Source organism: Desmodus rotundus, chromosome 7 (assembly GCF_022682495.2).
Source record: "Desmodus rotundus isolate HL8 chromosome 7, HLdesRot8A.1, whole genome shotgun sequence".
Classification (NCBI taxonomy): domain Eukaryota; kingdom Metazoa; phylum Chordata; class Mammalia; order Chiroptera; family Phyllostomidae; genus Desmodus; species Desmodus rotundus.
This window is the reverse complement of record NC_071393.1, coordinates 7457321-7469666: the sequence shown is the minus strand read 5'-3', so window position 1 is coordinate 7469666 and position 12346 is coordinate 7457321. Positions and strand designations below refer to the sequence as shown.

Sequence of the window (12346 nt, the reverse complement as noted above, 5' to 3'; positions counted from 1 at the left end):
CACTATTTGTTCTTCTTGTTCCTATACCAAGGGCCGTGAGCGATGAGCATGACTGAGTGCGGCCATGAAAAGGACGCCCAGGCCACCTTGCCCTGCCTCTTACTGGCCCTTGTGTTGGTGGGTCAATATAACGAATGCAAATACATGCAAATGGATGCAGAATTGCCTGTAAACTGATATTTCTCACGTTTTAGGTATTTAAATGCCACCTGCCAATTCATAAAACCTGCATCGTTACCACTATTTATTTTCTTTGAACTCGATATAGTTTTTTGAATTTAAATAAATTCACCCCAAAAGAGGAAAATTGAAGTCAGTACCGTAAATAGAAAACTATCATCACTTACTGTAAATAGACATGAAACCTAGAAGTAAACACGATAAAAACCGTACAATGGTCCTAAATCTTAGCTGGGGTAGCATGACCTTCCTAAAGCTTTGAGTGGGAGGGCTCCTCTCTCCCTCTCTCCCTCTCTCCCTCTCTCCCTCTCTCCCTCTCTCCCTCTCTCCCTCTCTCCCTCTCTCCCTCTCTCCCTCTCTCCCTCCCTCTCTCCCTCTCTCCCTCTCTCCCTCTTTCTCTCTCTCTCTGTCTCTCTCTCCCTCTCTCTCTCTCCCCCCCCTCATTTAATTAAAAAAAGGAATAATATAATCCTTTAAACAACAGATTACATTACAGGCCTGTAGGAAATTCGAAGTCTCAGAGGGGAAGGGCTACGTTCCTTTCCGGGAGATCTGGGAAGAACGGTTTCCTTGCTCAGCCCGGTGCTGGCAAAATCCAGTTCCACGCGGCTGTTGTCTACATTTCTTGGCTGGCTGTCAGACACTGGGGGCCACTCTTCCCTCCGGGAGGCCTCCCTCAGGTCCTTGCACAGGTCCTACCTTTTAGGACCAGCCATAGGCCATCGATCCTGGTCATGCGGCCACCTTGCTGGTTCCCTGGAGCCAAGGCCGTTCTCAGACATTAGGGCCTCATGGGATTAGAGAGGGGCTGTCTAGAGAATCCAAACAGTCTCCCCCTCACAAGGGTTCAGCCTCTGTCACCCTGCACAGTCTCCTTTGCCAGGTGAGGTGGTATATTCCCGGGCACGTGCATCTTGGGGGCTGTTACTCTGCCTACCTCAGGGCGCCGGCACACACAGAGACCCTCTTCCTGGGTGAATTGCAGTGGGAGGGAGGAAGGGAGGGAGGGAGGAAGGGAGAAGGAAGGAGGGAGAGGAGGGAGGAAGAGAGGGAGGGAGGAAGGAAGGAAGGGAGGAAATCATGCTATACAATTTAAAGTTCTGTCTATGGACGACTGAAAAGAATTCCCTGAACAATGTGTTGCCCAGTCATGAGTCTGGCCTTGCCATCGTCTCTGCTGATAAGCTTTGGAAGTCACCGGCAGGAGTCCGTTATTCCCTCGCCCTGGCCGCCTAGTCTGGGCCTGTCCGTGCGAACCCCCATCTGAAACAGGAGGGCAGCAATGAAATGTCCCAGACTCCCCACGAAGTATTCACTCGAAGATGCGTCTCTTTTAAGCCACCTAGAGGTCCCCCCAAAGCTCTCCTGGCTCAGAGCTGGCTCCTTCTGGGTTCATGTCCTGCCTGATACCAAAGGCACCCCATTCCACACCCCGCACCCCACCCTGCACTGTTCCCCCCACCACCACGACACCACATGAAGGCATTAACCTGGCCTGGGGCCTGGGGAGACTAGCCCTGTGTGTGCGGAAGGCGTTGGGTGGCTGGCTTCTTTCTCTAACAGGCCTGGTCTCTCGCCCTTTGCTAATTACTTTGATCCTTTGCACTTTGTAAAAAAGCCCCACAACACCAATTGGTCCCCTCTGGCTTTAACCTTGCAACCCAGTTGGCCCTTGTAAAAAGGTGGGGGTGGATTGGATGCCAGAGAGAGGCCGGGAAGGAGCGCGCCCAGGCGCACACGCTCCCCGGGTCTGCGCTGGCCCTTTAATGATGTCTTCCCAGGACCCTCACAAAAAAGGACACATAAAACCCTTTTTACAAGATGGCAGGGCTGCGCGCAAGATCGACTCCATCAAGCACCGGTTCGTTTGTGAGCTCCTCGGCCTGTTCGCAGACTTCCCTGCTATATAGGGCCTTCTGCAGCTGGCCGGCTCTGTCTTGCTCCCACTTCTCACAGCCCCCCGGGGGCCCCCTTCCCCACCCCCAGCCCTGCCCTGTCCTTGGCAAACCCTCATGCTCATCTGCTCTCGCTCTGCCCCATCCGGGCAGCTACAGACCCAGCCAAGTGAACCTGCCCCCTGGGGAGACAGAGTGTGGTCTGTGGGACTTCTGAAGCTGGAAGTTTTAAGAAAAAACCAGTTGAATGAGAATTGGGAAGAGAGTCCTATGGGCCCTGTGTGCAGGGAGCAGGGTTTTTCTCTGGGGAAAAAAGGGCAGATATGGCCCACACCCCACGTTTGTGTCTTCAGGCATAATTCTCCGTTCCGGTCTGATCGACATGCACACGTTTGTGTCAGAGTTATTATCCTTGGTTGTGGGTGATCCAAGTCCTAAAAGTTGAAGACTGTTTACTTTTTGAAAACACACCAAATTCAAGGCAGTCTGATTGTGGAATATATTCACTCGTGTCAGCTTTTGGTGCACGACAAGCTACTCCCAAATTTAACGATTAAAGAAATGACCGTTTATTCGGCTCCCAATTCTTCCCGCCAGCTTTTGAGCAGGCCAGCTGCCCAGTTCTTGGGATCTCGGTTGGACGCGTGGATGTGTGTGCCGTCTGCGGGGTGAGCCGGGTGCGGGCTGGTTGAGTGGAGCCTCCGCAGGGATGCCCCGCCAGCGGTCTTTCCTCCTCCAGCAGATGAGCTCCAGCTCACCATCATGGTGGTGGTGGCATTCTCAGAGAAATGAAGGTGGGAGACGCCTCTCGAAGCCTGGGCACTGGCTGCCACCCAGTTCCGTCCTATTGTATCGGCCAAAGAAAACCACCAGGCCTGCGGATCCCAGGAGGAGGAGCCACGAGAGATGCCGCAGCCATACGGTAAGGAGCATGCACCCAGGGCCGGGGAAAGCCTGTGGTCGTTTTGCAATTGATTGCAGTATATTTCCCACTGCTCCCCAGGAGTAGATCACAGGGGCTCCGAGAAATGAGGAAGTCTGTTGTCCAAGACCTGGTGAGAAGCTGGGCCCCACGCCGTCAATAAGCTTTAACACAGGACCCCTCAGAGCCCCCAGTCACCCAGGGGCCTGGTGCGCCTTAGGGTGGCAGACAGCAGGCTGTCCGGGTAACTTCCCAATTCACAAGTGTGTGGCCCTTGTGGAGAAAACCTGTCCCAGAGTTCCTGGCCTGTCTAGTGGCTTTGGGGAAATGCGCCTGTGATAACCTAACACCTGCAGATTTGCATCAGATATGCGCTGCTGTGGGAGAAGAGATAGAGGGGGAGCTTTAAGGGACTGGCCCACACCCAGAGGTCAGCTGCGGTTACTGATACACTGCTCCAGCAGGAGAGACGCTCCGGTTGTAGGAATTCACTCCCAGTGTTTTTGCCCCGCGAAGAGCTGAGCAGTGAAGTTTATCAACTTGATGATAAATAAAACAGTCCCCAACGTTCCTCCCACCCAGAGGCAAATGCCCCGGAGTGCTGGTCTGGGATATTTCCCTCCAGTTGTTTTCCCATCTCTATTTATTTTCTGTATGTGGTTGAGCTGGCCCAAGTTTCTGCTGTTTTTGTTTTTTTTTTTTTTTTTTAAACTTAACATTAAACCAGAAGCTTTTTTTTTTTTTTTAAGATCAGTTCAGTGGTAGCTCAGTGTTCGGCCATATGGATGTAATATTTTGCCTAATAACAGCCCCTCCCCTAAGCTGGATATTTATCATTTGGAATCAGAGCTTCTAGATCCTAAGAGAGTTGAGTTTGTTTGGTTTGGTTGTTTTGTGCGGGAGCAGAAAGGTCACGGGGTAATTGATGGCATCAGACTCTTCCCCTTCGTGTGCGTCCGCCTGTTGCGGCATGGTGAGCGAGATTGGAATGAGTGAGATCGGGCCAGTTCACGTTTCCACTGCTGGGGTCCCGGCTGGCGGCGGGAGGAGGAGGATCCCTCCCATGTTTGCAGATAAATTGCGCCTGTGGTCTCGCCAGACTGCATGCAGGGTTCGGGTTTGGCTCGGCCTGAGGTCTCACTCACAGCTGTTAAACCCTCTCCAAACCACAGGCCAAATGACTGCGTTTGGGGACTCTGAATCATTTATCTCTCCTCTTTCTTACCTACCTCAAATCCAGAAATCACAGAAGAGAACCTATTATTAGTAAATGGGTTTTCTGGTTTTCCAGAGTTGAGAGAGCTCGGGAGAAGGAGGGGAAGAAACCCAAACCAGAGCTGGTGTGGAATTTAGCTTGCGTGTAGTCACTTTTTTTCCCTCTTGGACTAGAGGGGCCTTCTCCACACTTCCTGGAGAGTGTTCACAAGTCTGATCTGAGGACGTGAGAGGTTAGTACACAGAGTGTGAGCCTGCTGAGTTCTCTTAGACTTGCACCTTGGAAAATCAGGTCCTGGGAATCTCCCCGATTCCTCCATGTTCTTTGATGCCTTCAGGGCACAAGACTAATAGTCTAAGGGATCTGAACCTGTTCCTTCACCTGTAAAATGGGGAGGTGTCACGAGTAAGCAAAGTAAGTTAGCAGGGCAATGCGCCCGGCTCCACTCTCATGGAAGCTCTCACTTCTCACAGCTCTGTCAGATAAGCCCCATGGGGATCCCCACGGCAGATGAGGAAGCTTCAGTGGGCAAAGTCGTGAAAAGCACTGCGTACCATTTCTGGCACCCAGGGGCCCCTCAGGACAGCAGGTGGTCCCCACGGTCCTGAGCCACACCACTCATTATGGGGGATTGGCCTTGCTCGTCCGACCGCCCGACCTCCTCCGTAGCCAGGAAGCTCTGGGAAGGCAGGGTCACATCCAGACCACCACTCATCATGTCCCTAGATTCTCGTCCTGGTCCTGGCCCAGAGTGGAGGCCCCGTAAATGTTTATTGAATGACGTGAATGGGTGAATGGATTCCAAAGTAATAGTAAGGGCTTTGCAGGAAAAGAACTCATGTAACATAGAAGAAAGGGGGAGGGATTCATGCATGTGGACATGGCCCACCCCCCTCTTTGATCTAGGCAGCAAAAACAAATACTCTTCCCCCAAATTTGCTTAAACAGGGCTCCTCTCACCCTCTCTGTTCTTGTTCTGGAAAGGAAAGAGAATAGATGCAAACCCCCAAACAAGGAACTCGTGGAACAAGCTGGATCGGATATATGTAAGTTAGCAGACTGAGCCCAGACTCATGACAATATTTGCAAAACCAAAGAGATAGTCACAAGAGCAAGCGGAAGTGTTTGCAGACATTGCAGAAAACAGATGTCGAGAAGCATTATTTACTGGAAGGCACGAACTCTACACACGAGAGGCAACAGGCACGGAGAGTCAATTTGGTAGGTAGCGCACAGCGGCAGCACGCGGGGGGAAGGCCAGGGTTTTAAAGTGGGAAACATCAGCCTAAGTTGGTGGCAGGACAGGATGCATATTCAATTCAACAACTACTGAGTGTCAGCTATGTAATGACAGCTGATGGGTGATGGGCAGAGCTCACGACAGGGACCCACAGTCTCCTCTGCTCTCGGGAGCCTGTATCAGACAGGCAGATCTGCAGGAACCTGGGACTTGAGCAAGCCTACAGAAAATCGAGGAAAAAATCTAGCCACCAGGTTCAAAGCCAAAGCGAAAGTATAGGGATAGGTTTGAGGGCAATCAGTTATTCATTCAACAAACGCTGGGTTTGTCTAAGCCATACTGTGCAATGGGGCAAGTTTGTCCCTCTGGCTTTTCTACCTTCTCTTTCAGTGCATTTGTATCCCCTCCTGACCCCTTCTCCCTCCCACCCGCGTCTTAATTCTGTCTTGCCCTGTCCCGTCGCACTACCTATCCCACAATTGAAAAGTTGAGTCCCAGCCGCCTGTCAGTGGAAGCAGAAATGGAGAAACTAACACACACTGAGGTGCAAGTGACTAGATATAGCTTCGCGACTTTTGCACAATTAGGAATCAAGAGGAAACAGCATTGGCCTTCCATCCCTTCTGTATTTCTTGCAAGGAAACAGATCTCTAATTGCAGAATTTCCCGAACAAAGGTTTTGCTATGGGAAGACACAGGAAATGCAACCTTGTTTAGCTACGGATTTCTTGTAAGGCATTTGCTTCAGAGTCAACAGTTCCAGCCAGCCATTTATTAAGCTCCTAATACATGCCAGGTGTTTGAATGGGGGCCATTTTGCCTTTTCCTCACAGCAACCTCAGAACTGGGCCTTGTAAAGCAAGGAGGGGCTTACGGAACGGGGAGAGACCCTCGGTGCGAAGGCTGCAGCTCTGGCAATAGGACTGGAATCACCAGAAAGAAAGGCCATGGGGTGGGGGGTGGGGGAACTGGGGCAGGAGAGGAAGAACCAGACAATGAGAAATAGAATCATAATGGCTGACGTGGGAATCGCTGAGCCGGGGGCCAGGCCCTGACATAACAGCGTCTCCACAAATTCTCACAGCAGACATTGGGATGGAGGTACACTTGTCCCCACCGCGTTTTCTGGACAGTTGAAGAAATGGCCTCTGAGACACACATAAGTGACCTCATCAAAGCTGCCTGGGCACTGAGCGGCACAACCAAAGCCAGCGCTGCCTCCCAGCACCGCCTCCCAGCACCGCCTCCCGAGCCCAAGGACAGCCCACGAGAGTCTCGGGCACTGGGGATCGCCCAGATGGTGTGGAAAAGACAAAAGGCACCCTCAGGTCAGACGTCCAGCGTGAGGACAGGTCCTGGAGGAAGGTGAGAATGATGCCTCATCTCTAAAGGTAAAATCTGAGTCATCAGCATTGTCGAACTCATGAAGAATCACTCTGGCGTTCTCTCCCCTCCATCTTCCCACGTGCTTCACCGGTGGTGCAGTGTGGGGGGCCAGAGGAAGGGGAAGGCCAGCAGCAAAGTCTCCCAAAGGGTCTGAACGAGACCTTGGCCTTGTTGGTTACCTGCCGTTTCCTGCATCTAAGAAAAGCAGAGTGTTTGGGAGTGTTGGTTGGCTCGCTGGTGTCCATCCACAAAAGTCACACAGGGCGGGCAGACGGCGGTGGGACACCCAGGCCCAGGCTGAAGAGCTTCCACCCCGTATTGTGCTCAACTCCTCAGAAACCAGCTTTGCAGAGAAGTCTTTGGGAAGCTCCAACCTAGGCTGAAGCTCACTGGCCCGGCAACTCCATGTTGAAATGCTGTTCAACACTCTGAGCTCAGTTCCTTTCTAACCATCGATGTACATCAGCGAGTGTCTTTCAGTGCCTTTAATTCCTAACAGTGACATCACCCTCTTTCTCAAAGCAGAATCAGGCGCTCAGCCGGAAAGTGACTGAGGAAAAGCCTCAGTGGGTTTGGGTAAAGTCAAGCCGTTCCCTCGGCCCCCAAGTCGAAGGCCGACTAAAAGGCCGTGTAGGTGATCTGCTGTCGCCGGAGATTCCGATCTCTTGACTGAGATGAAAAGGCCAGGCCGGTCTCCATTTCCCTGGCTCAGTGGTCAGTAAGAATGCATCTCATCTCTCAGGAGCCACGAGGGCCCCAGGCCTCAGACAGACTCCAGTGTGCTGTGTCCTCCCCACCGAGGCCCCAGAGGGTGTGGCGGAATCACAGCACCACGTCAGATGCCCTTTGAAACCCAACTGCACTCTTGTCCTCTGTTTGGGGTCCCCTTCAGGGCAGGACGGTGAAGAGCAATGTGACAGAGTCACCTGCTCAGTTAACAAATATTTATTGGGTTCCTGCTGCTCCCCACGTCTGTGATGGCCAAAGGCGATGAGGTGGTGGATAAGCCTGACCCTGGACCTGCCACCCGGAGCTCAGCAGCTGGTGGAAGAGACAGCTGCTGAGCTCCGGGTGCTCATTACCCCAGTACCCCATTACCCCATTACCCCAACCATTGCAAATAATAGAATACAGCCAAGTCAGCATCACTGGGCAGCAAGGGGAGGTGCAGGGGCGAGGTGGGCCTTGGCTGGGGTGCAGGTGAAGAAGGCTCTAAGGAAAGCCTTCCTGAGAGGGAAATCAAGAAGGAGAGGCACTGCAGTGGGGCAAAGGCTTTCAAGGTCAAGGGGAAGGTCCCAAGGCAGAAGGAGGCATGATACCTGAGGAGCCAGAGAAGGAGCTGCATGGTTGGAGGAGAGAGGTCGCAGACCAGGCCAGAGGAGAAATCACAGCCTTCCCAGAACCAGAATCCAGGGCTCTGGGCTCCTGCATGGAGCATCATGAATGACAGAGGGGAAAAAGTGCAAAAAGAACTAAAATGTGGACCCAGCCAACGTCCAGGGGGAGAGAGTTTGCTGTGAAGGTCTCCTCACGTCCCCTTCAAGGACAGAAGGTATTGATGGGCACACAGTGCTTCGAGGGAGTGTGGGGACCCAGCCGCTGAACATGCCCCAGGCACTTTTATCAGGGCCCCGCCCCTCTCTGCTGGAGCAGTGGAGGCCTGGGGGGAAGACCTGCCCGGACTGGCGGGGGGCACAGCACAGCAGAGACTGCACGCGGAAAGAACTGCGGCCTCCTGGCCCCCGTTTCTGATCCCCGTGGAACCTAGCTGGACGAACAGGCCGACACACTGGGATCAACACTCCCGAACGTCCGACAGGGCCAGGACTGGGGTGGGCAAGGGAGGCGCTGTCCCTGTTTCAGCGCGGTATTTCCACTCTCAAAACGAAAGCCTAGCATCCACACCGAAGAAAACTTCAGAAGTGTCAATAAAGACAAGATCCAGATCTCCATTTCTACAACTCAGCCTCCCCTGACGCACCCTAATCTCGGCCCTGGTTCTAATAAAACTTTATTTACAAAATCAGGGGGCGGGCCTACAGGACATAGTGTGTCCGCTGATTTTGTTAAACTCCTGCATCCAACTGTCCTTTAGCTTGATTACTGAGGTTTACTGGTGTCTCTGAAATGTTCACTCTTCCAGCTGCAGTCCCCACCTGCTGTGTGAGTTTAGGAAAACAACTTCAGTCTCGGAGCCGAGGTGTCTTCCCTGCAGTGGTGCAGTGGTGGCATCCCAGGCTGCAGGGCTGTCATGAGAATTAAAAACGTACCATGTGCTTCCACAGCTGACTAGTCCTGGAGGCGTGGTGATTGCTCTTCGGGCTACAGGAAACGGCGTGATGGGGTTGATGTTGCTTTTACAGGAGTTCCTCCAACTAGAAGATTCAGGCCACACTTCAGAGGATGTAGCATTTTCTAAGAACGTGGCAACTTTCTCCCTTCTGAACAAAGCCTCACTTTGGCAACTTGGGCAGCCTGGAGCTGCCGGAGTCTACCGAGACCAGAACCAGGTATCCCGTGGGCTCCCATAGTTCAACCCCCACCCCCCCCTCCCATCACAGGGTGGCCTAGGCTCTTGCTATGAATTTGAACTTGTCCTGCAAAACTGAAGTGTTTCAGGACTCAGGCACGCAGCATTGTAAAAAGGGGCAATTAAACCTATAAAACCAGGGTTTACAGGGGAATTTATAGTGTCAGAGGCTTTTTATAGCTTTTTTAGATTAGTTTAAATAGAGGAAAAAAGAACAAGGGAAAGAAAAAGAGAGGACTTGAAACTTGAGGAGACTTAAAAGTCCAGAAAGAAGCTTTTAGGAAGCACAGAGGGGTCATAATCAGAGGCACATTTTTCCGTCCTGCTGTCTCTTGCAAATTAGAGCAAAAAAAAAAAAAAAAAAAAAAGTCAAGAATTGCTGTCCCCCACCATTTCTTTTTTTCCTCGACCTCGGCTATCTGAGAAGACCTGCGGGGCCGGGGAAGTTGCGAGGCCAGGCTGGAAAAGCGTGCAGGCTCCTGAGCGCAGCGGCGGTGCCCGGGACACAGAGAGCTTCAGGCCGGGGACCACCAGCCTTGCTGCGTGGGCCAGAGCTGAGCTGTAGTGGCAGAAGTTTGTCATGGGAGACTGGGACGCAACCTCATCACCCATGGGGTGGCTTCCGGCCTCAGGGGATGGGCCACATGGAGAAAGTGAGTGTCAGGTTGAGGTCCCTCCCACAGTGGTCTGAGAACTACTGTTCTACCTGGCCACCCTTCCCTTCTGTCCCTTCCCTCCAGCCACAGTGGCCTCTTGTCACTTTCTCAAAGGGTCAGTTTCCTTCTTGTGTCCGGACCTGGACTCAGGCTGTCCCCTCTGCCAGGAACGCCCTTCCACCATTTTTCAGGTTCCTCAAACTCATCTTGATGGTTTGCTTCTGCGCAAAACGGCTCTCCGAGACATTGAGTGAAACAAGCAGAGTCCACAGTTGTGGGTGTAGTGGGCTCTCACCTGTAGGAAGGAAACACACACACACACACACACAGGATTATAGTGCTTGTGAATGTAGCAAATATTCGAGGAAGGCTATATGGGGAAATTGTAATAACATTTGACTCCAGGAAGAACAAATGGATGTCTGCACGGCACAGAGGAAAAGAGTCTTATTTTCTTTTTCCCTGTCCCCGATTTTGCAAATTCTAACTTCTGGCCCATGAGCGTGGATTCCCTATTCAAAGCTCAGAAAAAAGCAGTGGTGCTTTAAAAATACCTGCAAACTCCCTGGCTGTGCTCTCTACCTTGGCTTTGCAAGATGGTACCATTGGCGGAAACCGGGTGAAGGGAATGTAGGGTTTCTCTGTACTAGTTCTTGTAACTATATATGACTCTATGATTAAATCAAAATAGTGAGTTTAATTTAAAAATATTAAACTCATTTCCTCGAGAACTTGCTGTCTCTCTCCCCTGCCTTCTAAACTAGTCCTACCCGGAAGGGACCTGCCCTGACCAGCTGTGTGGGTTGGTTAAGTGCCCCTCAGTAGTAATTGTTGGTAGGCTGTCCTGGTGGATACGTATTACAAATATCGCCTCTGGATATTTATGCTTTTCTGCCACCTGGACTCCTCCTTCAAAGGCACATGTCAAAAATTTAATTGCATCCTTGGAAAAGGTTTCAAAGTACATCTCTGCTGATAGCCTGCAAAGTCCATGAAGGCAGTGGGCCGCCCGCTCTCTCCCCAGGGCCCAGCCCAGCCTGAGACATTAACAGGCCCCAGGAAATACCAAGTTCATAAAAGAAGTGTCACCTGGAAAAAATAGTAACTCAGCACTGTTAGCAACAAAGAGCTGAGCCCAAATAGGGCCCCCTTTTTTTCATGCATCTAGCACTTTCAGATAAACTTCTACAAGAGACCTTTGGATTGGCTTGATTTGCTCTGTTTAGTATCCAGCATTCCCATAGGGCCTTTTTTTTTTCCTTCAGCATTCACTATGGAGAATTCCTATTGGCCACTGTGACAGGTAAGAGTCTGATGCCCACGAAGTTGTCTCCAATCAGCTTTTCTGTAACAGCTTCCCAGGCTGAGTTCTTGTCTCTTTTTCCACCCTTCGGTTGCCTAAAATGCCAATTTTGTGGTATTTGCCTTTTTTAATCTTTAGATAGAGGGCTTTCGTTTGCTGGAATCTATCACAGAGCAGATACACGAGAGGAAGTAAAGGTCAGGGTTAAGTGCAGGCACCTGGATTTGTTCCAGTTCTGCTGCTAAGTGTGTAGTCCCTGCTAGTAACTGAACATCTTTATGTCTTGGGGACCTCGTCTGTGAAATGGGGCTAATACCAGTGCCTGCCTCGTAGTGCTCTCGTGAGCATTAATTGAGTTAATATGTGTCCAGCGCTCAGACCAATAACTGAAACTCACTGAGCACCGAACAAATGTTAGCTGAAAGCACTGTTGGGAGCATTTCAGAGAGTCCTCATAGCACGGTGCCTGGTCGATTTTCTTTCCAAGCTGACCTAACTCGGTTTGAAATTTTGGTTCTACCACAAAAGTTGAATTCAGTTCTCTTGGTGAAAGAGCTTAAACTCTGCTATTTCCTGTCCTAATTATAGGCTTGTTTCAGCTGATGTAACCCTTGTTTTCCATTAAATGTACTCAAGAATGTCTGGGTTGATTATTTCTTTGTCTGGATCCTTAAAAAATTATTGAATATTTATTGAGTTCCAGGAATTCTACTAAATGCTTAAATATGTTATTTTATTTCATCCTATTTAATCATAATCCTGATTCTGGAATAATAATTTTTAAAAACGTATCAAGCGCCGGTTGTCGTATGAAGTATCTTAGCTCATTTAACCCTCAGCAGGGCCCTGGGAAGTAGATGTCACTGTTACGCACAAGACTAATTTTGGCGAGAGTACGGAGGTCATAACCAGTGTAACTGTGGTCCGAACTTAGGTCCAGCTCATGCCAGAGCCTGCAGTGTGCTTCCGGCCGCGCCGTCTCCACCCTGCCCGCTAAATAATAATGAACGTGCAAATA

The 12346-nt window shown here is 51.0% G+C and overlaps 1 protein-coding gene across 1 annotated transcript in view; it reads left to right on the top strand.

The window, feature by feature from the left end:
* The window catches only part of LOC123480431 (uncharacterized), a 144221-nt gene extending 141276 nt beyond the window's left edge, over positions 1-2945 (top strand). Inside the window, exon 6 of the mRNA XM_053928132.1 lies at positions 2815-2945. Within this exon, the coding sequence (XP_053784107.1) occupies positions 2815-2867 (53 nt within the window). The 3' untranslated portion in view covers positions 2868-2945. The remainder of the gene's footprint in view (positions 1-2814) is intronic.
* The last annotated feature ends 9401 nt before the right edge of the window (positions 2946-12346 follow it).